Below are 26,943 nucleotides of genomic sequence, written 5' to 3'. Positions count from 1 at the left end.
GAAAAGCTTGGAGAAAGATCTAACGTTCAGGGATAAGAAATAAAAAATTTGAATTCTACCGATGACGTTGTAAAAAATCTCTCACAAACAGCAAAGGACTCTCGCAGAGGTTTTTTTTCTCTTAGGTTTTATCTTGGCACTTTTTTCCTCTGCCGTTAAACTTTCGACCAGTCTATCTCCAGATGAACACGTATTAATGGCTAATCGCCGAGCGGGATTAGCCGAGCGGTCTCAGGCGCTGCAGTCATGGACTGTGCGGCTGGTCCCGGCGGAGGTTCGAGTCCTCCCTCGGGAGTGTGTGTGTGTGTGTGTGTGTGTGTGTGTGTGTGTGTGTGTGTGTGTGTGTGTGTGTGTGTGTGTGTGTGTGTGTTTGTCCTTAGGATAATTTAGGTTAAGTAGTGTGTAAGCTTAGGGACTGATATCTTTAGCAGTTAAGTCCCATAAGATTTCACACACATTTGAACATTTAATGGCTAATCATAACCAGACATACGCAGAAACCGCAGTACCCACATTCTGCGAGACCTCACTTGGTGAAAACTAACCAATATGCAGAGATGGTAGTTGACCTTTGTGTTGGCTGAACGGAATGGATAGTGTCTTGAAATTTTTTAAGACGAATATCTACAAAAACAAACAAGGATAATAAAGGTAGTCTTGTTAAATCGGGCGATATTCGGGGAATTAGATTAAGAAACTGATGAGTTTTGCTTTATGGGCAGTAAAATAAGTGATAGCTGAATGGAAACGACATGAAATATACACTGAAAATGTCAAGAAAACGTTTACGAAAGAAAACGAAAATTTTAAAACCGAATGTGTTACAAAATCTTCTGTGAAGATATTTGTCGGGAGTACAGCCTTGTGCAGAATGGAAGCGTGGACGATAGGCAATTCAGACAAGAAAAGAAGAAAATGTTTTGAAACGTGGTGCTACAGAAGAATGTTAACAGTTAGATTTATAGATCGAATAATTGAGAAGAACGTTCTGAATCGAACCGAAGAAAAAGAAATTTATGCCAGAACTTGACTTGACTAAAAGAAGGGATCGGTTTATAGACCACATCCAAAAGCATCAAGGAATTGCCAGGATTGTCACCTTCATGATAGGTCGTTGTGCTCATTGCTGAGCGTTGTGACCCCACGAACCAAGTGTCTCCATCTGGGACTGGGGACTGTTACCAGCTTTTCTTAGAGTCTGTTGAAGAGACGGACTGGAGACATTCTTGATTTGATATATCTACCTGGTCGCTGGTACCTCCCTCGTGCCCTCGACCTTTCCTTCCACGATTATTTTCTAGAGATACCATTTCATACGCAGCGTCCTGCATCAGCACCGACCAGGTTCCCACGAAAGATTTTTTGGGGAGTGGGGAACGAGGCAGCAAACCGGAAAGCTAATTTTACCTATTGTGACCTGTTAAATTATAATATACAGATTCGATTGAACCTTTTAACAGATCAGACTGGCAGTGGTCAAGAATTGATTTGCTGTTTTCATTCGCCTTAAAAGATTCATAAAAGTGGTAATAGCTCAAATTTCCGCAAAACTGCTAGATTAATATTTATTTAATTTACAGCAGTGTTACTGCATTGTCAGTCTCAATGCTACTAGAAAAACCCCATTGTATCTAGTATAAGCCTAAACCCAAACATTTTGGCAGGGGGGGGGAGGGGGAGAGAGCGAGGCAGGGGCTACTGCCCCCCCTCCCCCGCCCCTTCACCTACTGCGTGCGGGCCTGGCTCCAACGCTTTTCTTGCCTCTATACGCTGGTTGTTTCTGACCTTAAGGGTCCGTGTTTCGCAACCGTAAAAGAGGACTAAAAACGCGAGCGCTTTAACAAGCTGGATCTTTGTGCTTTTCGTTATCGCACTGTTGTATCGGATCTTGGTGAACTACTTCGTAGCCACCTTCAGAGATGAGGCTTGCACTGTATAGACTAGCGGAGAAAGCTGCGTCAAACCAGTCTTCAGACTGACAATACTAAGAACATGGGCAGTTTACAGAGATGACCAATTGCATACTTTGAACCTGAGGATGGTAATTACGCTCTCGTAGCAGTTCTTTTCAGGCTGTAATCAATGCTTGATGTTGCTGTTTATTGTGTTGAAAAGCTGCAAATATTAACACGTTTAAGTTCTCTGTGGTGCCTAGCAGGTTCAGGCATCAGCAAAAACTCCCAAAAAATAAGTGATCAAACGAAATTTAACAGCCTGTCGACTTAAAAGTTGCTGTAGATAACAATGTGAAGAAAAAGAAGGACGGTAACAACTATAAAATACATCTCCGTACCCAATTAAATATACTGTTTGGAGATAAAAGAATCACAGAGGATCAGGGTACTTGGTTCTGAAAAAAATTTACAATATGTTATGTTTTATTGAAGCTGATGACTTGAAATAATTTTAGTAAAAACTGTTAAATTCAATGTAGAAATGTAGGGTGATGCACTATTGATGTAACAACCAACAGTCACGCGATCGTCGGATCTGGTCCGCTTTTTTGTGTAACATGGAGGAAGCATGAACCGTAGAGAGAACGGAGACTAGACTGTTGCATGACAAGCAGGGGTGGAGACGAGGGCTGAGGTAGGCTGCCCCTTAAAAACCAGGATACCGCCTCTATGCTTTGCTTTGGTTAGGAGTGACTGTCGTGTGCAGTAATTGCTGGCGCCACATCCTGCTGCCCCCCAAATGAGTGATTTAGGGCGCTAGCTCCTGGACGCCTCGAGCTCAGATTTCGCTGACGCTGTACTTTTGTTGGTGTTGCAGCCCGCTGTACTCTCGGAGCACGCTGTACCCCAGCTCCATGTCCTACCTCACCACCAGCGCCGCTGACGTCGGCCAGGCCGTCGCAACGTCGCCCATGTGGACGCAAGGTACGTCTCTAACTCACCGCATCCAGTCTCTGTAAACTTACAACTTGCCCTCCCCATCATACGCTGTAATTGTGCAGAAAATGCAACTACAGAAGTACACACAGGACAGCTAAATTCGCTATTGCCTTTGCGATCTCACAGGTTTCCTCGGAGTGGTGTACTTCCTGGGGCTCAGCAAGGTCGTTGATTACATTTCATGCACGATATTTGGACGACGGACCCAACCATCGTCGTGTCCAAGTGATGCGAACTGTGTCACTCGAACTCGCGGACTGGACACCAACCATACTGTCAAGTACTGTTGGTGTCTCGCCGCTGTTTAGACTGTCTCATCAAATGTATCCGGAAGTAATGTGGACTGACGTCAGAAGAGGCCGATCTGCCAATGTGGGAACAGGCGGGGACTGTTGGTTGGTTGATTCGGACGAGGGGACCAAACAGCGAGGTCATTGATCCCATCGTATTAATGAAGGATGGGGAAGGAAGTTGGGCGTACCCTTTCAAAGGAACCATCCCGTCACTTGTCTCAAGCGGTTTAAGGAAATCACTGGACACCTAAATCAGGATGGTCGGACGTGGGTTTGAACCATCGTCCTCCCTAATGCGAGTGCAGTGTGCTAACCACTGCACCACCTCACTTGGTAAAGGCTGGTTGTGTTGATGGTAGAGAAGCAAATGGGTCGGTCAGGAGAGGTCAGGAACTTCGAATATGCACTAGTCGTTGAATGTCATCTGAGTAACACATCCAGCAGGGACATTCCAACCCTCATGAAGCTTACCGTAGAGACTTGTTTTTCCGGCATTGGTACAAATTTCTACTCGCTGCTTCGGTTTATACTCATAAAGCCATACTGCATGAGTCCAGTAAATTCTCTGAAATTGTGTCATTTAATTTGTATAGCTTCCCGCACCTGGGTTTCAGACTGGATTCCCCATTTACGTCAGTGCTGAGGTGCTGTTCCAGAACAAGGAGTCGTGCAGTCTAGGGCGCCTTGTCACGGTTTGCGCAGCTCCTCCCGTCGGAAGTTAGTCATCCCTCGGGCATGGATGTGTGTTGTCCTTAGCATCAGTTAGTTTAAGTTACATTAAGTGGTGCATAAGCCTAGGGACCGATGACCTCAGCAGTTTGGCCCCATGGGAACTTACCACAAAATTTTCAAAATTTTTTCAGAACATTGAGAGCCTCAGCAATTCTCTTCGTGTACACGGGGAAATCTCAAGTAGACTGTGGCGGCAGTGAGAATTTGGATCCAGGAGGGGGAGTGCCAGGGTAATACGTGCAGTAGTGAGAAACGGTGTGCCAAGGTGTATTAGTGGATAACGCACCAGCCTAGTAAGCAGGAGAGCAGAGATTTTTACTCGCTGCTTCAGTCTGTATACATAAAAAGACTATTGGTGACGTGAACTGGAAATGCGAAGGAAAAATGCATAGCCAAATCACCACCAGACAGACCTCATGTACTGACACACAGGGACCATCGAGAATTGTGGACGGTGGCTGAAAAAAAAAATGGAATTGATCACTCCTGAGCTCCAAACTGCTGCCTCCTGTCCAACTAGCACAGTGACTGCGCGAATGGAGTTATAAAGGACGGGCTACACTGGCCGAACAGCTCCTCACAAGCCACACATCTCTTTAGTCAGTGATGCATGAAGTGGCGTGTAGAGTGACGCCAATGAACAGTAGGTGACTGGAAGCGAGTGATTTGGAATGGTGAATCGCGCTAATATCCTGTGGCAGCGCACTGAGTGAGTTTGGGTTTGACTAATGCCTGTAGAACGTTACCTGCCATCATGTGCAGTAACATCAGTGAAGAAACGAGGAAGCAGTGTTACAGCATTGGCGTATTTTTCGTGTTTAGTGTGTAGTCCCCTTATTGTACTCAAGAAAACGCTAAATGCCGAAGGATATGACCACAGTTTAAAACATTGTGTACTGCATACAGTAGAGAGGCAATTCGGAGACGCTGACTGTGTCAGCAGTTTACGACCCAGTCATTAAGCTGCATCTGTGACCAATAGTTTGTGAACAATAACATTACCAAAAATAGACTTGTCTGCTCAGTGCCCCGACCTAAACCCAGTGTAACTCCTCTGGTATGAGTTAGAACATCAACTTCACTACAAACCCCATGGTTCAACAACGCTGCTTCCTCTGGTTTCGATTCTTGAGGAAGAATGAGTTATTCCTCCACAGATATTCCGACACCTTACTGAAAGTGACCCCAGCAGAGCTGAAGTAGTCATCAAGGCTAAGGTAGACACACCCCACACTACTGTCCGGATACTTTTGATCAGATGATGTATTGGCGAATTCGACTCCCTGTTCCCCTGCTCCCATTGATCCTTGCTTGTTTGTTTTTCGGAGCCCCCACTGTAATTCCCTGAAACTCTCATTCTCTCAGTGTTTTCCAGCTGTGATGAATGAGATGGCTTGGACATCTCAACAAATTGTGGTTCGAACCCTGAGCCTCGTTTAAGTTGAAACCTCCGTCACGGTTTTTTAGGTTTCCCGACATATTTTTCGTGTCCCGGAAACTTAACTTTCCACCACGATACTAGTCTCGTCTTATTTCCTTTCACTATTACGAAATACGAGGTCAGTACCGTGGTACAACATAAGTGCGAAATCTGTGGAAATAAAGATGTCGTAAAATCTTTTCTTTTGCGGAGGGTTCAATTGTTGTTAGTAATCGTATGTCATTTAGAAACCAACTTGTAAATTACGTACATATTTTATTTTTATTTCTAAATTTACAGACACGCCGTTTTTACATAATTGTTCACATCTGCTGTAGAGTCGAAGAAGTCAGAGAGATTTCCAGGAAACGAATTTTGATGACTCTTTCCAGCAATATGCCTGAACTCCATAATTGACGCCATGTCTAACGAACCGTAACCCGTTTGTTATAATAACTAGGAAAACACCATCAGGATCATAACTTTTTATTTATCGACTACTGGTTGCAATTTGCGGTGCATATTATCTTTATGTCTGGCAACGGAAAGTGCAGTTCGAAGTGCGATGATTCAAGACGATCTGAGATCAAGACGGCGTTTGCTTATTTTTTACAATGTATCTGAAGTCCGTTTTGGGAAGCCACAGGTGCCCTCTGCAGTGGTAATTTTTCCTCATCTGTATAATAAGTTATCCCATCTCCCATGGTTAGTCTACCTACGTGGCGTATCAAGTTCCCACGGTTTGTTGTTGACTTCGAGAAAGCTAAGGACTCCGATGGGGAGTTATTGTAGCATTCTTGGTCCAGGATTCCTGGAATTGAAGTTATGGCCCACCATGCTGCTAGCTATTCTGAGCGGTGAATGCCTGGAGCGGAGTCTGTTGATTCGGATGAACTGGCAGCTGCTGGTTGTTACAGGTTTTCTTATGTTCCCTCAGTAGGCTATTCTTTGTTCCCAGGTTTGGTGGTGAAATACGGCTCATTGTAGGTAATTTGAATGCAGCAGTGGAATTAGTTGTGCCAGGAACAATCCGCCGTTTGACTTGGTTGTGTGTGCTACACTATTCTGCTGTTTAGTAGACAAGGTCATGACCTCAATTTAGCTTCAGACTTTGTTTGACGAAGCCGAAGAAGACGATTGGGCCGCCAGTCAAAGTATCGTGCATAAAATGCAGCCCAGTAACCACTGTTGTCTTGAACTGAGGTAAACTTGTATCAGACCACTTGTTTATCTAGGTTTGCAATAGAATGTATGTTTTCTTAGAAGGCACTTGAGATATTGCATGTCATTTCTGTGAGTTAATTGCGATTAGGCTCCTCTCTCTTCAGTACCATGTTATTTACTATACTTCCCGTGCATCATTCTTAAATACTGTTGAAAAGCACATTTAGTAGACACCAAACTTATAATTGTTTACTATAGTCAAAGTCAGAAAATTTAAGAGTAGACGGTGTATCGCACATATTGACTAGACTTCTAATTTCCATATCAATCTAAGGTAGCGGCAAAACTGTATTTTTCTTCAACCAAATATCCAAATTTTTGGCCCTTCATGGATGTGGTGCCGAAAAATCGATTACTTATATGCCCCTTGTGCGAGCTGTTATTAGTTAGATTTTATTTTCGCAGTTTCTAAGGAAGGGAAACCTAGAGGAGTGAAGAACATTTAATGTTATTCTCTCCTGCGGGTCAGAGAAACCTTTCAAAATTGGCGATGCCTTTCTCTGTACATGCCCTGCATTCACCATTACTCAAACCATAGTTGATCCCATATTCATGCCTAGAATATTTCCTGTAAGTGATGCAGTTTCTTTCTAACATCAATTAAGTCTTTGAAGTCTTCTAGATAACCGATGGCGGATTGAAACGAAAGAGTAGAAAAGCTCCTGGAGTTCTAGCGAGCGCATTTGTTTATAAATATGATGAACACTCAAATACATATATAATGTACGATATGCTGACGATATAATAAATTGCAAAGCATGTTTGGATATTTATCTCCAAAGAACACTGTAATGCAGATACAAATTAGCATTATTTATGGTTTTAAAAACACTGTTGGATTTATTAACGGAGAAAATTAAAATAACATTTGTTCGTGAGGCTTCTCGAAACTTCTGATCGAAATGCTTATACGGTTCTCAATTACTGAACTATTTGGTAAAGTGGTGGTTTATCCCCACTTGTCACCAGTTATGTGTTCGAGAAAATAGTAAGGAACTGGAATTAATAACTAGAAGAATATAGAATATCACCAGCTATGCTTCGGTGGAAGGATAGAAATAACAGAATAAAATATCTTAGATTTGCGGAGGATTTAGGCATATAAATACAAGAGCTATATGAATCAATCCTCTTGAATTCAGATGTAAAGAACATCTGAAGAAGTAACCAAATTGTAGACAGTTATAAAACCTACCTGAAAAAATTAACGACAGCTATAGATCTCAAAGAGAAAGTAAATAAATGAAAATAATGGGTAGATAAATAATAGTTGGAGAGAGCATACGGAACAAAGAAAAAATTACGACAAAATATGTTTACCAGAAGAAACTGAATTAGTATACTATAGTACAGTAGTGAAACCAGAGTGCGTGTATATGAACAAGTATGATGTACTGAGTTATATTTTAAACAAGTTAGAAGTAAGTGAAAGTAGCTTTGTTATGAGGACATTAGATATGATAGCAGCAGCAGAAATCTAGTAATTAAGACATATTAAAATACGAGGACGTGCTGACAAGTAATGCCTTCTAATCCATTTGTAAAAACTCTTAAAGCTTTTTAAATAAAAAAATTAAGGTTCTACATATTTATTTTTCACGTCTACATATTTTCAGCCGTCTGGCGTCAGAGGGCTCCGAATTGTAGTATGTAATATATGACAGTTTGTATCGCTACTGTGCGTGCAACAATCTGAAGCATTAGGTTCAATGTCATTAATCATCCTGCATACAGTCTTGGAACCATCAGATTTTCATCTTTTTACAAAACTTAAGAACACTTTCGAGAATTTAAGTTCAATAGTGATGAAGTGGTGCGAGCAGAGGTGAGACTGGGGCTCTGTCAACAAAGTCAGACATTCTACAGTGGCGGTATGAACAAACTTCTCTCTCGTTGGGACAAATGTTTCATCGCCAGGATGGCTACATTGAGAAATAAATACATAGACATGAATAATACAGAGGTAGAATATTAATAACGTTAGTTTTATTTAAAAAAGTTTAAGTTTTCACATAAGATATTCGGAGGGAATACTTTTCAGCACGCCCTGGTATAGAACAACATAGAAAGTATTACGGAAGAGACGGCTGATGTCCATTTAACATCTCTGCGGGATAGGTGAGAAGGTAGCCAACGTCGGTTTGAAATGTGTGAGGGAGAGGAAAGCGTGAACGGTCTTGTGAATACAGTTACCACATAAATGCATAAGAGAAAAAGAACCGAGGATACAGTCATACACTAGAAAACATAATTAGAAATGGGATGTTTCCATGCTAAGTCTGCCACAAAGTGACCCGAAGAGAGAGAGAACTTTTTGGATTCTTAAGAAGGTTAAAATGGTAAACGACCAATAATAATAAAAATGTCTAGTAGATGCACTATCTGGAAACAACAAGGTTTCTGCAGTTCTGGCTCACGTGTGATCTAAAGTGAGAACAGAACTTGGAGGGGGGACAGAAAAGAAAAAAAAAAAAAAAGAAAAGAAGAAAAAGAAAAGAAAAGATAGCGATCTCGTTTTGCATCTTAATGGGCGAGCATTAAGTGGCCATCGAAAGCCGTAACGTGTGCTGGATGGATCTGGCGCCACCGTTTCTAGGAATTTCATGCCCACATGTTCCACGAGCACTGATTGGCTTGTTGGATGCGTATGAACAGGGGTAAATGTCACTCGTCTGATGGGAAATGTCCCAAAATAACAAAAACTCATCCGCTTCTTTCAGCGTTTCATTCACTAATCTAATTCCCACAGCATAGCCTGATTCAATTTGACTACCTTCCATTATTCGGGTTCTGTTAACGGTCATCGTATAATTTCTCTTCTAGATAGCATCCATTCCACTAAAATGCTCTTGCAAGCCCTTTGCTGTCTCTGGCAGAATAACAATGCCATCGACAAAGTGCAAAGTTTTTACTTCTTCTCCAAGAACTTTAATTCATTTACCAAATTTCTCATTGGTTTCCTTCACAGCTTTCTCATTGTACTGATGGAATAAGAATGGGGATAGCTAAAACCATGCCTCTCCCCCTTATCGAGTACAGCTTCCCTTTTACGTCCTTAGATACACTATAACTGCAGTCTCGTTTATGAGCAAGCTGTTCATAACTTTTCACTCCTTGCGCCATTCAACATTTTAAGAGTTTAGTCTAGTCCACACTGTCAAATGCTTTCACTAAATCTACTCCTGTTACGGAGATAGTTTTGCCTTTCTGCAACTTATCCTCTAAGATAGGTCGTAGGGTCAGTTTTGCCTCGTGTGTTTCTACATTTCTCTTGAATCCAAATTGATCTTCCATAAGATTGAGTTTTACCAATTTTTCCGTTCGACTGCAAATAAATCTTGTCAATATTTCGCATTGTTGACTGATGGTTCGGTGGCATTCACACCTGTCACCACCTACCTTTTTTTGGAATTCTTTCTAAAGTTAAAGGATATTTCGGCTCTCTCATGTGTCTTGTACTCCGGGTAGAATAATTTTGTCACGGCTGGTTGTCCGAAGGATCTGAATAATTTTAAGGGAATGTCGTCTATCCAGGCCCTGGTGTCCACATAGGTCTTCCAGTGCTCTGTCAAATTCTTCTCGCAGTATCATCTCTTCAGCCGGCCGCAGTGGCCGAGCGGTTCTAGGCGCTACAGTCTGGAACCGCGCGACCGCTACGGTCGCAGGTTTGAATCCTGCCTCGGGCATGGATGTTTGTGATGTTCTTAGGTTAGTTAGGTTTAAGTAGTTCTAGGGGACTGATGACCCGAGAAGCTAAGTCCCATAATGCTCAGAGCCATATCATCACTTCATCTGCTTCCTTTCCTTTTTCTGCAACATCGTCCTCAAGTTTGTTTCCCTTATACGGACCATATATATAGTTCTTGCATCTATCAGGTTTCCCTTCTTTGCTTAATACTGGCTGGCCACCTGAGCTTTTGGCATTCATACAGTTGCTTTTCTTTCTTCCAAAGTCTCTTCACTGTTCCAGTAGACGGCATCTGTCTCTCCCGTAGGCACGTTTGTTTCTACAGTTTTACATTTGTCTTCTAGCCATTCCTGCTTAACAGTTTTGCACTTCATGAATCTCATTTTTTAGACGTCTGTATTCCTTTCGCTTTCTTCATATGCTGTCTTTTTATATTTTCTCCTCTCTTAAGCTAAATTCAGTATCTTCTAAGCTATTAACAGATTTCTACGTGGACTTTTTACCTATTTGATCCTCTGCTGCTTTCATTTCACAAAAACTACTCATTCAGTTCAACGTTGCATAATCTCTGATTTATTAGCTGTGTCCAGGTCCCATCTCCTTAAGTTCCTAACTTTTGCGATTTCTTCAGGTTTATTCTGCAGCTCATAACTAATAAGTGTTATCAGAGTCAACATACGCCACGAGAAACGTCTACAGGACAGTGTCTGATTTATAAATCTCTGTGTGACAGTTATAATACAAATCTGAAGTCTTATGGTGTCGTCAGATGTCTTTCTGCAACGTTTTGAACCATGTGTCAGCTATAAGTAAATTATGCTCTGTGCATAATTTCACCGCCGGCCGCGGTGGTCTAGCGGTTCTAGGCGCGCAGTCCGGAACCGCGCGACTGCTACGGTAGCAGGTTCGAATCCTGCCTCGGGCATGGATGTGTGTGATGTCCTTAGGTTAGTTAGGTTTAAGTAGTTCTAAGTTCTAGGGGACTGATGACCACAGATGTTAAGTCCCATAGTGCCCAGAACCAACCATAATTTCACCGAGTGTCTTCCTGCTTCAGGTAGTTCCCCAGTTCATGTCTTTCTTCAATTTTTTTTTTTTAAATTCTGTTCTTTTTCCTGTTGCCGAATTCACAAATAACTTTTCATCTCATTTAATTATTTGAATAATCTCTTCATCTCATCATTTGTACATTCTTCTAGTATCTTCATCTGCGGAGCTAGTAGACCTACAGACTTGTACTACTGTGATGTATGTTGGCTTCGTGTCTATCTTGAGTACTATAATGCGTTGACTATGTTGTTCATAACACATTACCCCATTCTCATTTTCTTATTTATTATTAGGCCTACTCCTGCATTGCCCCTATCTGATATTGTATTCATGATCCTGTAATGACCCGACAAGGTCTTGTTCTTTCTGCCACCGTACTTCACTAATTGCCATCTATCCCCTCCCCTTTTTAAATTCTCTAAGCTACCTATCTGATTAAGGGATCCAACATTCTGCGCTGCCACACATAGAATGCCAAACTTAGTTTTCCTAATGACGATATTCTACTGAGATATCCAACCAGAGATCCAACTGGCGGAGTATATTACCTCAAAGTTAGAAATAAAAGATAAAAAAAAAACAAATATTCACTCGAGATACAAATTAGAAAGCCAAGACTGCTTCTGTAATAAAATTCTGTACTCCGAAGTGGAACAGGTATAGGAAATCATGGGATGGCTACTGTGTTGATAAGTCTAAAAAATCCCGCAAGCAGTTGATAAATATGGACTCGAAGTAGTACACTGATGGAAATGGAAAGTGTTACACCATGAAACACCAGTTGCATATTTATCAAACTTTCTGAAGATTTCATTATATGATAGGTATGTCGTATTATGATCTCGACCTAGCGAGTTCCAGTAACATCACACCCAACAGCCATAACATACTTCAACCATTCATCACCAGCACGAATGGGTTGTTTCTTGTTTTGTAAATAAACCCGCATAATGATGATATTTTAATAAACATTTCTCGCAGGCATGGAAACAATAGAATAAATTATCTGTTTGTTGTGTTCCTCGAGTCTGATAAACTTCAGAAATGACACCAAGTAAACTGCGATAAAAATATTCTTTAATATTGGCCCGGGTTTTGTGAAAGTCCATTTTCCAGCACAGTTCTGGTTAATATCAAAAGTTATTTTTTTTTTACATATTCTATACCACATGCACCTGGCTACTAACCAGACAGTTTCCAGTCGAATTTTTGACATTTTGCTCCTTTCTTGACGCAACTGTATTCGAATGTAACTTTTGGTGCTTACCAAAACTGTGTTAGAAAATTGTCTCTGATTGGAACTGGATGTTTAGTAATGAACATTTTGCATATATGTGGTGTTTGTCCTTTCGAATATGCCCAAAAGAACAGGCACCACTTATATAATTCGACGAGGACAAACAATGATCCCTTCAACGAGGATGCACGCCAAGACTGCAAGATCGAACTGTTACAGGAATCAGCACGATGCTGTGAGTAATGATAATGGGTACCTCATCAGTAGTGTGTGAATAAGTTGAAAATTTGGGTCTAATGGGAGGCGAGCTACGGTAGTCCGTGCAGCTGCGATGACTGGGGACAGTGGTCAGAGCATCTGCCTGGTAAGCAAGAGACCCGGACTCGAATCCCAATTGGGCACAAATTTGGAACTTCCTCCAATGATTTTAATCAATGCCCACTGCCAGCTAACGTCTTTAATCCCTCTGCGTTTTGAATATTTTCCAGGCAGTTACTGTCTTACATGAAGTCCTTCCTAAATCTGAATGTATTTGATAGCATTCCGTCAAGGTTTTTTTGGTGTAGCTCTACCAATTCCCCTAGCTGTATCGGAATATGGTCACAGACTGAGGTATCGCTTCTTCCTCGCGCAGCCGGGCTGGACGACTACAGCCTCATCAACAAGGCTAGCCAGATGGCGCCGTCGCTGCCGCCGTTCACGCAGCGGTTCAACTCTCTGGTGTCGATGGGGAGCAACGGTGGGGGCGGCGGAGGCGGCGCCAGCAGCCCGGGGGCGGTGTCGGTGTCGTCGGCGGCGCACCTGTCGCACGCGCGGCCCTCGCCCTACACGCCGTCGTCGGCGGCGGCGCCGACGCAGCCTGCCTCGGCGACGTCGAGCGCCGGGGGCGGCGCCGCGACGTTCGAGGCGTCGCTGTGGGGGTACGAGGCGTCGCCGCTGCAGCAATACGGCGTGTCGCCGCTGGCCGCCTCCAGCCGCGCCAGGGCTGCCAACCCCTCGGCGCCCGCCGCGCCCTCGCCCTCGCCACTGTCCGTGCCGGCGCTCACTGCCAGTGAGTACCGCTCGCTACCTGCCAGCTTGTATCGGCACCACGACATTCCTCTGTTCTGCCCTGTGTACTTCGTGCGAGGGTCATTCAGAAACTAATGCCTCCCAATTCTTTTCATGGAAGCTACAACAGCTACGGAAAGCACCGTTAACTCAAACACAGCAGTATTTAAGCTACATACTGTCATTTTTTTTCACACGGTCACAGTCATAAATGAACTGACGGAAACTGCAGAACGATGATAAAGAAATAATGAGGGAACATCACCACCTCGACATGATATTTTAAGGAGAAAAAAGGACACTTGCAAGAGTTCAGTCCCGACAATTTGGGCCGTGATTCTAAAAATACGCGATTGTGACCTTCGGAATGTACAGCTTTTAAACTCCGTACTAGGAGCTGTTTGTCACTCGTTCAACACCCATCGCAACTTCCTACTACCCGAACGCGAACTACTGAGCAGCAGTTTGTGACAGGTACTTGCACATAATGTCGACGAATAAAGAAGCGATAGTGCTTCGTTTATTTAGTCAAATTGCGCGGTTTGCACCCTTTAGTAGCTGTCAGAGATGTCTTTGCTCTGAACACTGTCACGTTGCGATTCACAAATGCAGTGTACTTTAATGAAATGGTCTGTCGTTAAAATAGTAGTGTATCGCTATTCAGCCATTAACATCGCTGCCAGGAGTTTATTTTCTTTGGATTGAAGAGCTGGCATCCTTGTAATGAAACACGTTTGTAGGAGTTGCGGCGTTCTTCAACGTGATTGGCATGATTAAATTGCAAATCGAAAATCATGAACACCATTTCATAATAGTTCTTCAGTTGCTAATTGTCACTTCGCAGTGCCGCACTTCGCGAGCGGGCACTGAGCGGCTGCAGTGGGGCGGAGATAATGACAAACAAAAAGTGTGCAAGAGGTTTAAAAGCAGTATATTCAGAAGCTGCGTACTATCATAATTATGTCCGAAATTTTCGTGCGCTAAGTATTTCTGTGGCTGATATCTTACAAGTGTGTCTGTATTTTTCGTCGTTGAAATTTAAAATATGCTATCGATTTGGCGATGTTTCCTTACGAGTGACTTCCTAGTCGAGGGAATTTGAAAGAAGTCATGTGACATCCGCAAAGAACAACTGGCGACATAACGACGAAAAAACAGATTTAAAGAAAGCAAAAATTGGTTAACGTTGCTGGCTTCTACCACGAAAGTCTCTGGTTCACTACCCAGTGGCCTCCTCGGAAACCTCTTTACAAAATAAGCGGCGAAATCGACTTGTAACCACCGAAGTGGCATTAAATAGAAAGGCTTGCATCAGGTTAGTCCCAACATGACATTTGGCTACATACTGTCATTTTTCCACTAGTTACTGTGGTATAAACCTCCCCAGGCCTCACTCCCTCACCCCACCCTCACACTTCCCTTCTCCATCTACGATTAATTGTTTGCCTGTGGGTCATTGATTATTTCCATAGTCTGTGTTAGTGTGATTAACTGAAATACCATATCCCAATAAAGTACTGTCACTAGATTACTCAACGAATCCTCTAAAATTGTAAAAGCTCACTCTAATAGAAATAGTGTTCGCAGAAACGCTGTGGATCGGAGGACAATGGTTTAGTCCTACTGGCAAGATAAAGCAGCAGTATTGTGATCGGGTATCAATTCTAAAGCTTCTCGATGGATGAAGGTAGCATACACACAGAATTTATTGACACAGGAATTCTGGTAAAAAATGCGTGTGTTCTAAATGACTTTCAATGCACAAGCTATGCTGACGAAAGAAGTGGGAGAAATCAGAGTTTTACAACAAACGGGGAATTTACCTGCACACTGGAACCTGATTTACTGCAGCTATCGTGGCCTCGCTCATCCTTCACAGAGACGGCTGCACGACACTCCGACTCTCCAGCTCTGTCCATCCAGAAGTGACCTCTTCTTCTACCACGTAACCCGTTGACCTTTCTTCGACTGCTGGCATCAGTGTGTGTCCTGCGCTGGCTCCTTCCATGTTGTCAACCCAGCTGATGCTGTAGGCACACTCCTCCCCCAGTAACGACAGAAGAACTTTTCTCTGTTACGTTTCCTGGGATGGTCCACTCTGCACGAGGCCTGTGACTTACATTATCTTTGAACTAAGCAGCAGCGGCGGTTGTACAACATTCCCCACGACACACGATCAAGGGCCATGTTTCGCCAAGTGTGCTCTCGCTCAAGTCATAGACTGTCTCGAATCCGTATGTATAAATATTGCCTCATTAGGTATGGTAATGAATTAAAATGTTCGTACCATCATTCGTTATGAACTTTTCCACAGTACCGCTCGCGTATAAACCTGAATCTGCTCAAGCTAGCCACTGTGTTGCAGTTTGACAACAGAACCTGAGTCTGTAAAATGATGGCTACGCAGTCCATCTTTCTTAGGCCCAAAGAGATGGAAGTCTGAAAGTTACTGAATCGGGACTGTATGCTGGATTTCGTAGAACAGTCCAGCAAAATTTGTCGATGTGTTCCATAGTCATGAAATTGTTGTGCGATCTGACCTTATCGCGAAACTTCCCGGCAGATTAAAAATATGTGCCGGACTGAGACTCGAACTAGGGACCTATGTATTTCCGCCAGTTGCTAGGCTGCTATCTTCGAAAGTTCGCACAACGTCTGTTGTGAACTTGAGGGACTAGTGCGTCTGGAAGAAAAGATATTGCGGTGACATGACTTAGCCACAACGTTAGGGATGTTTCCAGAATGAAATTTTCACTTTGCGGCGTAGTGTGCCCTTATATGAAGATGAATATGGTAGAGCACTAGCTCGTGGAAGGTAAAGACCCTGGTACAAAGTTATAATCTGCCAGGAAGTTTCACACTAGCGCACATTCCGCTGCAGAGTGAAAATGTCTTTCTGGTAACGTTATCGTGTTGCAAGCGGAAGTTTGTCATCTTCTGTGGCGTGACTAGAAATTTGCAATCTTAGCGTAGTCTTCCGAACAGGCATTTGATTTGGTTTCAGAGACATCCAATTCAATCACACCCTTCCCAACTCTTAAAACTGCGCACCTCATTTTGTCTTCGGATGACTGTATCTTGAACTGATCATTTGCTGGAGAATTCCCATGCCGCCAGTCCATAGAATGCCTCTTCGATCCAGGCTCTTAGTGGTGATGTCATACCTGGGGATGATGGTTCCAGAAAATGGTGTCCTTCACTCTCGTGATGACGGTCCAGCAGAGTCCAACAAATTTTCTTTCACAGTCTCTTTTAAAAAATTCGTGGGACCCAGCTCACATAACACTTCCTGATAGCCAAGGTCGCGTCTCATCTTGTCTGTGGTATACAGGCGCCATTCTGCTGGGCACACGATTCCTTGGTCGTAACCCACCGACGAATACTTTTGAGATGATGGTGGCGCCGTTAATTACGAGAGATGGTAGCTGAGCAGAGTCGACTGGGACGTATCTCGTCATTCGTACACTTCTCTTCACCACTGAAGAGAAGTAACCTTCATCTGACTTCAACAACGTCTACCGTATCGTCACAATACACCTTTAGCAAACGCCGATGGATTTCAGTTGTTGCACTTTCTTCATCAGTGATGAATCCAATGGTTCATCTCTGTTTCATACTCACCTCGGAGTCATGCACCAGTTGGAACTATTTCCTACAGTTGCTGTCTGTCGCAGGACATTGAAACCAACATGACATTAGCGGTAAGTTGCAGAAAATAGTACTACGCATTGTAACCTGCCACGGACTTTCAATCACAACAGAAAAACTTAAGGCATCAGTTTCTGAATGACGCTCGTACAATTTTTCTCTTCCAGGTCTACACTAATTCGTTTTGCTGTGCGCTTCTCGCATTTTCTGGCTGTTGTCGTGCACTGCAAAACCTTCAGAGCTTTTAAGTACAGACACAGTCAAGTTCAGAATGTACTCCATGAATATGCTTTGGCCCCGAGGCTGAGGTGTTACTCAGGAGCACAGTTCTTGAATAACCTACGAGTGAAACTGACGCAAATACTCAGGATGTATCACGTCATATCTAACACCTTATTTGAGTGGTAGACGTCGTTTCACTTAATAATTTCACGACTGCCATTTTTCCGCTTTACTCATTTAGACCCAGGGGAACCAATAGCTAAAAATAGAGCACGGAAACCTTGAGACAAAGACCGTACTTTCTTGTAATGTTACCACATCACTTCATACTATTTTCGTTTCAGTATTCTGAGGTTTCAGTTCACATGAAATATCTAAGCGTTAATTGTTCCTAACGAATAACAAAACAATTTTCCATTCCGTAGATATGGTTACCAGCGCTGTATAGCGGTGGTGACACTTAACCTTCAACAGTTGTTCCTCTCCCCTTTCTATCACCGCTACCTACGAGTAGATGGGGCAATCAGTACTTCCTGCACCCCGTTCTCCTTTCTGATATTGCTAAAGAAACTGTGGATAAATAATGTCATCCCTTTGCGTATGTCCCTTTTTCTATTAAACACCCTGTGCAGTTCTAATAATTAAACCCCAGTGTCTGTACCTTTAGTTGAAACTTTTCACTCATTTTCCTTCAATCTGCGAATTTAAACCCTATAACCTACAAAAGCAGAATTCCCCCCTCCCCCTCCTTTTTCTGTTCTGCTCGCAATTTTATGCAGGATGGTTGAGTGTTGGGTTTCCGTATGCAGCTCCTCCAACTAACGGAGAACGCATCGGTTAAACAGCTGAAATAAGCTACATCTCCTTTCGTCCTGAAAGAGCATACAGTATCTATCCTTACAGAGGAAACTTGATCAATGGGACTTACCTGTTGGCGATCTCACTTACGTGGCATCCGGCAGGTTTCATTACAGATGCCCGCTTCATATCAGCGTTTGTGGAAGTGAGACGTAAAAGTCAGTCTCTTACGGTATTCTTTCCAGAGCTTGTTATAGCGAAACGAGGGAAAGAAAGAAAGAAAGGTAGTTAGTATAAGAACGTCGTTGGGAAGGTGACTAACGCCGTACAGTCATAAAACGGGAAAAGGGTCCAGTTCATTTATGTGTATTGCCACGTTTACTTCGCGAGTTTTGACTGTGCAGATTACGTGGAAATTAGTGTTATGGTTGTGAAGAAGAAAACGTCTTGGGGTTGTTAGTTTACGCATTATTTGAGGAGAGCAGCAGCATCTGTGTATATCTCATCATTTGCTGTTATACTCCAGCCTTGTTTCGGAGCTCACCTGTCATTGGTACACAGGCTGGTGACTATAAACTGTACATACTATTAGCATGACTGTTCTTCATGTCAACCAGTTTATTGAGCTGATGACTCTGAACGAGCTATAGCTGCAAACAAACCTCCTTAGAGTGGATGGTGAAGAGTACTTCGGGTATCACGCTAAGCCCTCCACCTTTTTTTCTGCTGCACTCTCGAAAAAATGCTCGTTAAGAAAGACTGTCGATAAGCGTCCGTACAACCTCGAATTTCTCTGAGTGTCCAGTGATGGCAATTTTATGATATCTACATCTACAACCATATCCCGCCAGTCACAGTATGGTGCTTGGCTGCGGGTGCCCTGGACCACTATTAGTCATTTTCTTTCCCGTGACACTCGCAAACAGAGCAAGGGAAAAACGGCTGGCTGTATGCGTCTGTATGAGTCCTAATCCCTCTAATCTTATCTTAATAGCCCTTACGTGAAATTTGCGCTGGCGAGAGTAGAATCGTTCTGCAGTCAACTTCAAGTGCCGGTTGTCTAAATTTTCTCAATAGCGCTTCTGGAAAAGAACGTCGCTTTCCCTCCAGTGATTACCATTTGAGTTTTTGAAGCATCTCCTAAATACCTGTGTGTTGTTCGAACCTACCAGTAGCAAATCTAGCAGCACGCCTCTGAATTACTTCGATGTCTTCCTTTAATCCGACCTGATGTGGATCCCAAACACTCGAACAGTAGTCAGCAATTGGTCGCACTAGCATCCTATATGCGGTCTCCTTAATAGATCAACCACATTTTCCCAAAATTCTCCCAGCAAACCGAAGTTGACCGTTCACTTTTCCCACTGCAGTCCTTACATGCTCATTCCATTTCATTCTGCTTTGCAACGTCACAGCTAGATATTCAGTCGACGTGTCTGTGACAAGCAGCACGCTACTAATGCTGTATTCGAACATTACGGGTTTGGTTTTCTTACTCATATGCACTAACTTCCATTTTTCTACATTTAGAGGGAGCTGCCTGCGGCACCATTGACGATACTACTGTCTCTGATGAGCTCTGGGCGTTGAGAACAGCGTCTGAGTGGGCAGCAGTAATACACGAGGTGTATTCGTAAAGCTTTAATTATCATCTCGAAAAAATAGTTATCTTTTGTTTGTTTGTAGATTCGTGTCAAACTTACGGTACTTACTGATATCTCCGTGCCACAGTGCCGTAGCGTGCTAATAGTGGAGCCAAAAGAAGATGACGCAGTTCGTGTCCACTGTATCAGTGACCTGTACTATAGTTTTGTTTTGCCTCCACTAGTACCGTGCTACGGTACTGTAACTCAGGGGTTTCAATGAGTACCGTAAGTGTAGACAGGTACCTGCATGCAAGCGAATAAAACTTCATAACTACGCCTCGACTCCTCTTGGAATATGCGCTCTCTGAATTCTAACTGTAAACGTCTCCCTGCTTCACCATGCCTTTCTTGTAGCGACTGTCAGTGGAGATTTGATCAATACCTCTGTGGCGCCCTCGCTTGTTCTAAACAATCCAGTGATAAACGCCGTGCGCTTGTCTGGACCTTCTCTATTTCCAGAAGGGTTTTGACGCCTTTGACGGAAAATCACCGCGTGAAACAGATGTGATATCCGGAGTTCCCCAAGTAAGTGTTCAAGCCCTCTACTGTTCCCAGTCTGTATAAACGGTTTAGGGGGCAACCCGAGCAGTCCTCTCAGTTTGTAGCGTCTAGTAAAATCTTCAGCAGATCAGTACGATTACAAAATGGTTTAGGCAAAATACCAGTGACGATCGACTGTGAACAATAAAAAAAAAAATGAGGTCCTGTACATGACTACTAACAAAATCGATAAATCATACAATCGATAAATCATACAACGCTAAAGGTTGTCGATTCAGCTAAATACTCAGGGATTACAAACAACTCAGATCTGAAGCATCAGATGTGGGAGAAGGCGAACCTGTTCGTTGATACCGTCACCGTAGAATGTTCCACTTTGTTAACGGAGCCACAACGTCACCTCTGCTCGTACCGCTTCATCACTATGAAAGTGAGGTTCTCTAAGGTGTTTTTAAATTTTGGAAACAGACGAAAATCGTATGGGGCCAAGTCGGGACTTCATGAAGGATGACGGATGACAGTGAACCCAAAGGGTCGGACTGTTACAGATCGTGTGTGGTCTGGCATGGCATGCCCAAGGGAGGGTGCTCCATATGTGGACGAACTGTTTTGCGGTCAGAAACTTGTTCAGAGCACTCTGTTTCTCACGCAGTTACATAGTTGCGTTACACACTGCCATGTTACAGGCTACAATTCGGAGCCCGCTAGCGACAGGGCATTGCAAATATGTAGACAAAGATAAAGATTGTTAAAAACTTTTGTTTCATTTAAGAAGCTTCAAGAGTTTCTCATAATAAATTCGGGGGCAGCACGCGGTCGTACTAACGAGTGAGTACATTAGCTGTTAGGATTGAAAGAGAACATCGAAAAAGTTCATAGCTCGTTTTATATTATGGTGAAATATGAGAAACGTCTCACTGAGTGAGACGGGAGCTGGGATGGAAATCATTAAAACGAAGACATTTTTCGTTGCGGCGAAATCTCTTCATAAATTTTGATCAGAAACATTCTCCCCCGAATTCAAAGATGTTTTATTGACTTCCAACTACGTAGGAAGATACGACTGAGGTATTTCAATGAAAAATTTCTCGGTAAGCGACGATACAAAATATTACTAAAGACAGAAGACTTGGTTTAAGTTAATTAGTGCGGCAAAAAAGTGCATTACAATGACGGTGGGAAAATTCTTTTTATGGAAATATCGTGGACTGGAAGTAAACAGATAATTCTATAAAATAGGATTCATGAATGTTTAAATACACAATTGTCAAAAAATTAGCGGTGTAACCTCATCATGCCAATGAGTATGTTGGGTGTCGTCATTGTCCTATGATGCATGACCTATCAGTTGAGAACATACGGGTCTGAAGCGGTAGCACAGATTTTATCAGGAAATTAAGCAAGATAAAGAAAAATATAATCTCAGTGCATTCTGTCTTCAGCTGCAGAAGAATCGACGATAGAACACCAACAGTGTTCGGTTGTTTTCTCCTCGAATGATCCGCGTCCAATTTCTCGTCGTCGGTCACTGGAATTAAGAAAAAAAAGCAATTAAAATTGTGTCCGTGGCATAGAAAATGAGGCAGGTAAATGATTACACATAATTGAACACGGTAAGTATAGCAAATACGTTAATTATTCCCAGAAAACTGCCATATAATGAATTTACTTCCGAACTCTCGGAACTCACACAGCAAAAAGGCGCAACAACATTACTTAGACAGATGAAACGATTATATTCCATGGTGATGTGCCACAGCAATACAGCATATTTTGAAGGAATGCACTGCCATTTTACTGTATATTTCTGTATATTTCCTGTGTACAAGCTAGATTTTGGCTTTCACGTCATTGTTGAGTACAATGTTCTTATACCATTAACGTATTTTGCTGTGTACTGTTCAATATTACATATTATTTCACGCCATTATCGAGTCCAGTGCTTTAGCCGTTGACATTTAAATATATGCTCAAATGCCTAGTTTACCGACCTGTCCAGCCATTTTAGCATGTATTTAAATATCAACGTCTAAAGCACTGTACTCATAATGGCGTGAAATATGTCATCCTGCACAGTACACATCGAAATACGTTAATAGTCTAAGATAGTTGAACTCGATAACGGCATGAAAGCCGAAATATAGGTTATATAAAGTAAATATATAGGAAATATACAGGTAAATGGCGGTGTATTCCTCCAAAAGAATGATGTACATTCGTTTGCTATAAACAGTATAGCGTAGCAGTTTCGGAGAGTTACAGAAGCTTGGCTTCTTTGATAATATTCGCTTTGATTAGCAATATGAAAAATTACTGAATGGTTTAAATAGTACTTTAAAATGTAGTGCTCAAGTATTAACTTTTTCCACGTGCTATTCGATAGCGGAGCGACCCCGAAATAGTCTGAAAGTGAAACTTCCTGGCAGATTAAAACCGTGTGCCTGACCGAGACTCGAACTCGGGACCTTTGCCTTTCGCAGGCAAGTGCTCTACCATCTGAGCTACCCAAGCACGACTCGCAGGTTCGCAGGAGAGCTTCTGTAAAGTTTGGAAAGTAGGAGACGAGGTACTGGCAGAAGTAAAGCTGTGAGGACGGGGCGTGAGTCGTGCTTCGGTAGCTCAGATGGTAGAGCACTTGCGCGCGAAAGGCAAAGGTCCTGACTTCGAGCAGGCTGCGGTAGCCGAGCGGTTCTAGGCGCTTCAGTCCGGAACCGCGCGACTGCTACGGTCGCAGGTTCGAATCTGCCTCGGGCATGGATGTATGTGATGTCCTTAGATTAGTTAGGTTTAAGTAGTTCTAAGTTCTAGGGGACTGATGACCTCAGAAGTTAAGTCCCATAGTGCTCAGATCCATTTGAACCATTTTTCCCTGAGTTCGAGTCTCGGTCCAGCACACAGTTTTAATCTGCTAGGAAGTTTCATATCAGCGCACACTCCGCTGCAGAGTGAAAATCTCATTCTAGTCTGAAAGGGTTTCTACGAACTTTCTACCAAATAAGTGTGAATTTCGGAGTACTGATGTGTACGTAAATGTATTACATCTGTTAATACTATTTCGTTGGAGATACACGAACGAGCAATACTCAGGAATCGGTCGGGTTTCGTAAGCTATCTTTCTGGTGCGTCGTTAGGATTCGTGGACTGAATCTCAGCACGGCAGCTGCTTTTCCTACGAGTTTTGTGCCGTCTGTTCCGCTTGAGGTCGCTCCGGATGCTTACTCCGGCTCGTTGGTGATCTGCTGTAGGGTCCGAACAAGCGAGTAGAGACAGCGGCAGGTTTCAAGGCCACCGAGCCCGGAGAGAAGCCGCGGCGACGCACGGTAGCTGGACGTGACGCCGTGTAAACACTGCCGGACAACGGATTCGGCCTGCCTCACGTAAAGAGCGTATCTCGGCGAGACGTGACCCGCCGCGCGATGATACGGGCCGTGGCGGGCGTCTGCGACCGTGATGGGAGTGGACGGTGGCGGTGGCGGCGGAGCACCTCGGCGTTCCGCTGACGCGGCTGGCCTGGTTAGGCGCGTCAGCTCGGCTTCCCGGGAAGCGCGTTGCTTACCGGGCGGCGCTCGGCCGCCTCGCCACGCCACGCCTCACCTTGCCCTTGCCTCCCGGCGGAGCTGGAGTGGCGACACGGCACGGCTCGCTCCAAAACAAACCGCCGGCGCGACCTCCGCCAGTGCGTCGCCAAACTGGGCGCTCCGGCACCGGTTGTGGGCCACGTCCTACTTTCCAACGGTGGTGCGAGAGCCCTAAACATGACACTCTTAGCGTACTTAGAAAGGGACCGCGCATACTCGTCAACACCGATTTCGTCCAAATTTATAGTGCATCTACATTCAACATCTACATTTATATTCCGCAAGCCACCCAACGGTGTGTGGCGGAGGGCACTTTATGTGACACTGTTCCAGTCGCGTATGGTTCGCGGGAAGAACGACTGCCGGAAAGCCTCCGTGCGCGCTCGAATCTCTCTAATTTTACATTCGTGATCTCCTCGGGAGGTACAAGTAGGGGGAAGCAATATATTCGATACCTCATGCAGAAACGCACCCTCTCGAAACCTGGACAGCAAGCTACACCGCGATGCAGAGCGCCTCTCTTGCATAGTCTGCCACTTGAGTTTGCTAAACATCTCCGTAACGCTATCACGCTTACCAAATAACCCTGTGAAGAAACGCGCCACTCTCCTTTGGATCTTCTCTGTCTCCTCTGTCAGCCCGACCTAGTACGGATCCCACACTGATGAGCAATACTCAAGTATAGGTCGAACGAGTGTTTTGTAAGCCACCTCCTTTGATGATGGGCTACATTTTCTAAGGACTCTCCCAATGAATCTCAACCTGGCACCCGCCTTACCAACAATTAATTTTATATTATCATTCCACTTCAAATCGTTCGTACGCATACTCCTAGATATTTTACAGAAGTAACTGCTGCCAGTGTTTGTTCCGCTATCATATAATCATACAACAAAGAATCCTTCTTTCTATGTATTCGCAATACATTACCTTTGTCTATGTTAAGGTTCAGTTGCCACTCCCTGCACCAAGTGCCTATCCGCTGCAGATCTTCCTGCATTTCGCTGCAATTTTCTAATGCTGCAACTTTTCTGTATACTACAGCATCATCCGCGAAAAGCCGCATGGAACTTCCGACACTATCTACTAGGTCATTTATATATATTGTGAAAAGCAATGGTCCCATAACACTCCCCTGTGGCACACCAGAGGTTACTTTAACGTCTGTAGACGTCTCTCCATTGAGAACAACATGCTGTGTTCTGTTTGCTAAAAACTCTTCAGTACAGCCACACATCTGGTCTGATATTCCGTAGGCTTTTACTCTGTTTATCAGGCAACAGTGCAGAACCGCGACGAACGCCTTCCGGAAGTCGAGGAAAATGGCACCTGCCTGGGAGCCTGTATCTAATATTTTCTGGGTCTCATGAACAAATAAAGCGAGTTGGGTCTCACACGATCGCTGTTTCCGGAATCCATGTCGATTCCTACAAAGTAGATTCTGGGTTTACAGAAATGACATGACACGCGAGCAAAAAACATGTTCTAAAATTCTACAACAGATCAATGTCAGAGATATAGGCCTATAGTTTTGCGTATCTGCTCGACGACCCATCTTGAAAACTGGAACTACCTGTGCTCTTTTCCAATCATTTGGAACCTTCCGTTCCTCTAGAGACTTGCGGTACACGGTTGTTAGAGGGGGGAAGGGGGGGGGGGCAAGTTCTTTCGCGTACTCTGGCGGGGGCGGGGGGGGGGGGGGGGGGGCTTAGCCAGAAATGTAAGCGGCAGAAGTGGGAACTCCATAAGGCCAAGCGCTTGGAAAAAAAATAGCATATTTAGAACGGGTAGGGAGACTCGTGAGCCATTTAAGTTCTATTACCTTTTAGGTAGTGGTTGGCGCACCGGAAATAGTACGAAATGATAATCCGAGGGTCTTGCGTTCGAGCCACTATGTGGAAATTCACTTTTTATTTCTAGTTTTTGCGTTACTTACAGTAAAACTAAATGGAAATAATCATCAGTACAAAATTGTATTCCTTAATGTATTGAGAAATGATATGAACAGGTAAAAGGAAATTTGGTATCGCAAATTAATTTCCAGAAAGTGATTGTTAGTCGTATAGGAGAGTTTCGTACATAAAATTACACTTTTATTACTTTAAAGTTGATGATTTACACGTGCTGGGGTGATCTTAATCGTAAACACACGGGATGCAGTAATTATGTTGTCTACTTGTATACGTTATCAACGCCTCGTTTTTACTATCACATGGTGGTTTTAAAGTTTCTACAGAAAATCGAATTTTATTTTCAGGAGCGATTGCCCCCACAGTTATTACATATTTCAAAAATGTCGTATTGTAAAATGTAAACATTTACGGCCGGAAATGTCACAATTAATAAAATGTTCCGGGCCATTATGACGTGGTCGAATAGATTTCACCTTAAAATCCAACGTTTCGTCCCCATCTGAGGAGGATATTTTTTACCATGGAGGAGGAGGCAGGCGGCAGATGTTATTTTCGTGATGTGCTAGTTTTCAAGAAAGATGATGACAGCATGGGCCGCGCGGTTTACCGAAAACCCATGCACGCAAATTGTTACCTACACCGGAATTCGAACCATCATCCACAACAAAAGTGAGGCATCATAAAAAGAAGTTGGCGGATAGAGTAAGGAAACTGTGCTCTTTTATGCAGAATTAAAAAATGTCACCAGTGCATTTTTCAATAACGGTTATTCGTCCTCTGAGGTGAAGAAAGAGTTAAGACCACCGCGTAGAAATCATAGCGATGCTCAAGCGCCGGTGAAATCAAAAGTTTTTCTACCTTTCATTAAGGACATTACTGACCACGTAAAAAAAATCTTGAGAAAGAGGAACACCCCGGTAATCTACAGATCCACCCGGTAGATAAAAGACCACCAGAGATTCTCGCCAACCGCTGGAAAAAGCAACAATTTATGGGATTCCGTTTAGTTATGGGGATTTATACGTGGGTACTACGAAAAGGAGCGCCAA

General features: G+C 43.4%; 1 protein-coding gene across 1 annotated transcript in view; it reads left to right on the top strand.

Moving 5' to 3' along the window:
• Positions 1-26,943, top strand: part of LOC126456244 (transcription factor GATA-6-like) — a 536,593-nt gene that overhangs the window by 375,819 nt on the left and 133,831 nt on the right. Inside the window, exons 3-4 of the mRNA XM_050091996.1 lie at positions 2,773-2,879; positions 13,173-13,589. Coding sequence (XP_049947953.1) covers positions 2,773-2,879; positions 13,173-13,589 — 524 coding nt within the window. The remainder of the gene's footprint in view (positions 1-2,772; positions 2,880-13,172; positions 13,590-26,943) is intronic.

Source organism: Schistocerca serialis, chromosome 2 (assembly GCF_023864345.2).
Source record: "Schistocerca serialis cubense isolate TAMUIC-IGC-003099 chromosome 2, iqSchSeri2.2, whole genome shotgun sequence".
Lineage (NCBI taxonomy): Eukaryota > Metazoa > Arthropoda > Insecta > Orthoptera > Acrididae > Schistocerca > Schistocerca serialis.
The sequence above is the reverse complement of the archived record's forward strand: the minus strand, read 5'-3'. Positions and strand labels throughout refer to the sequence as shown.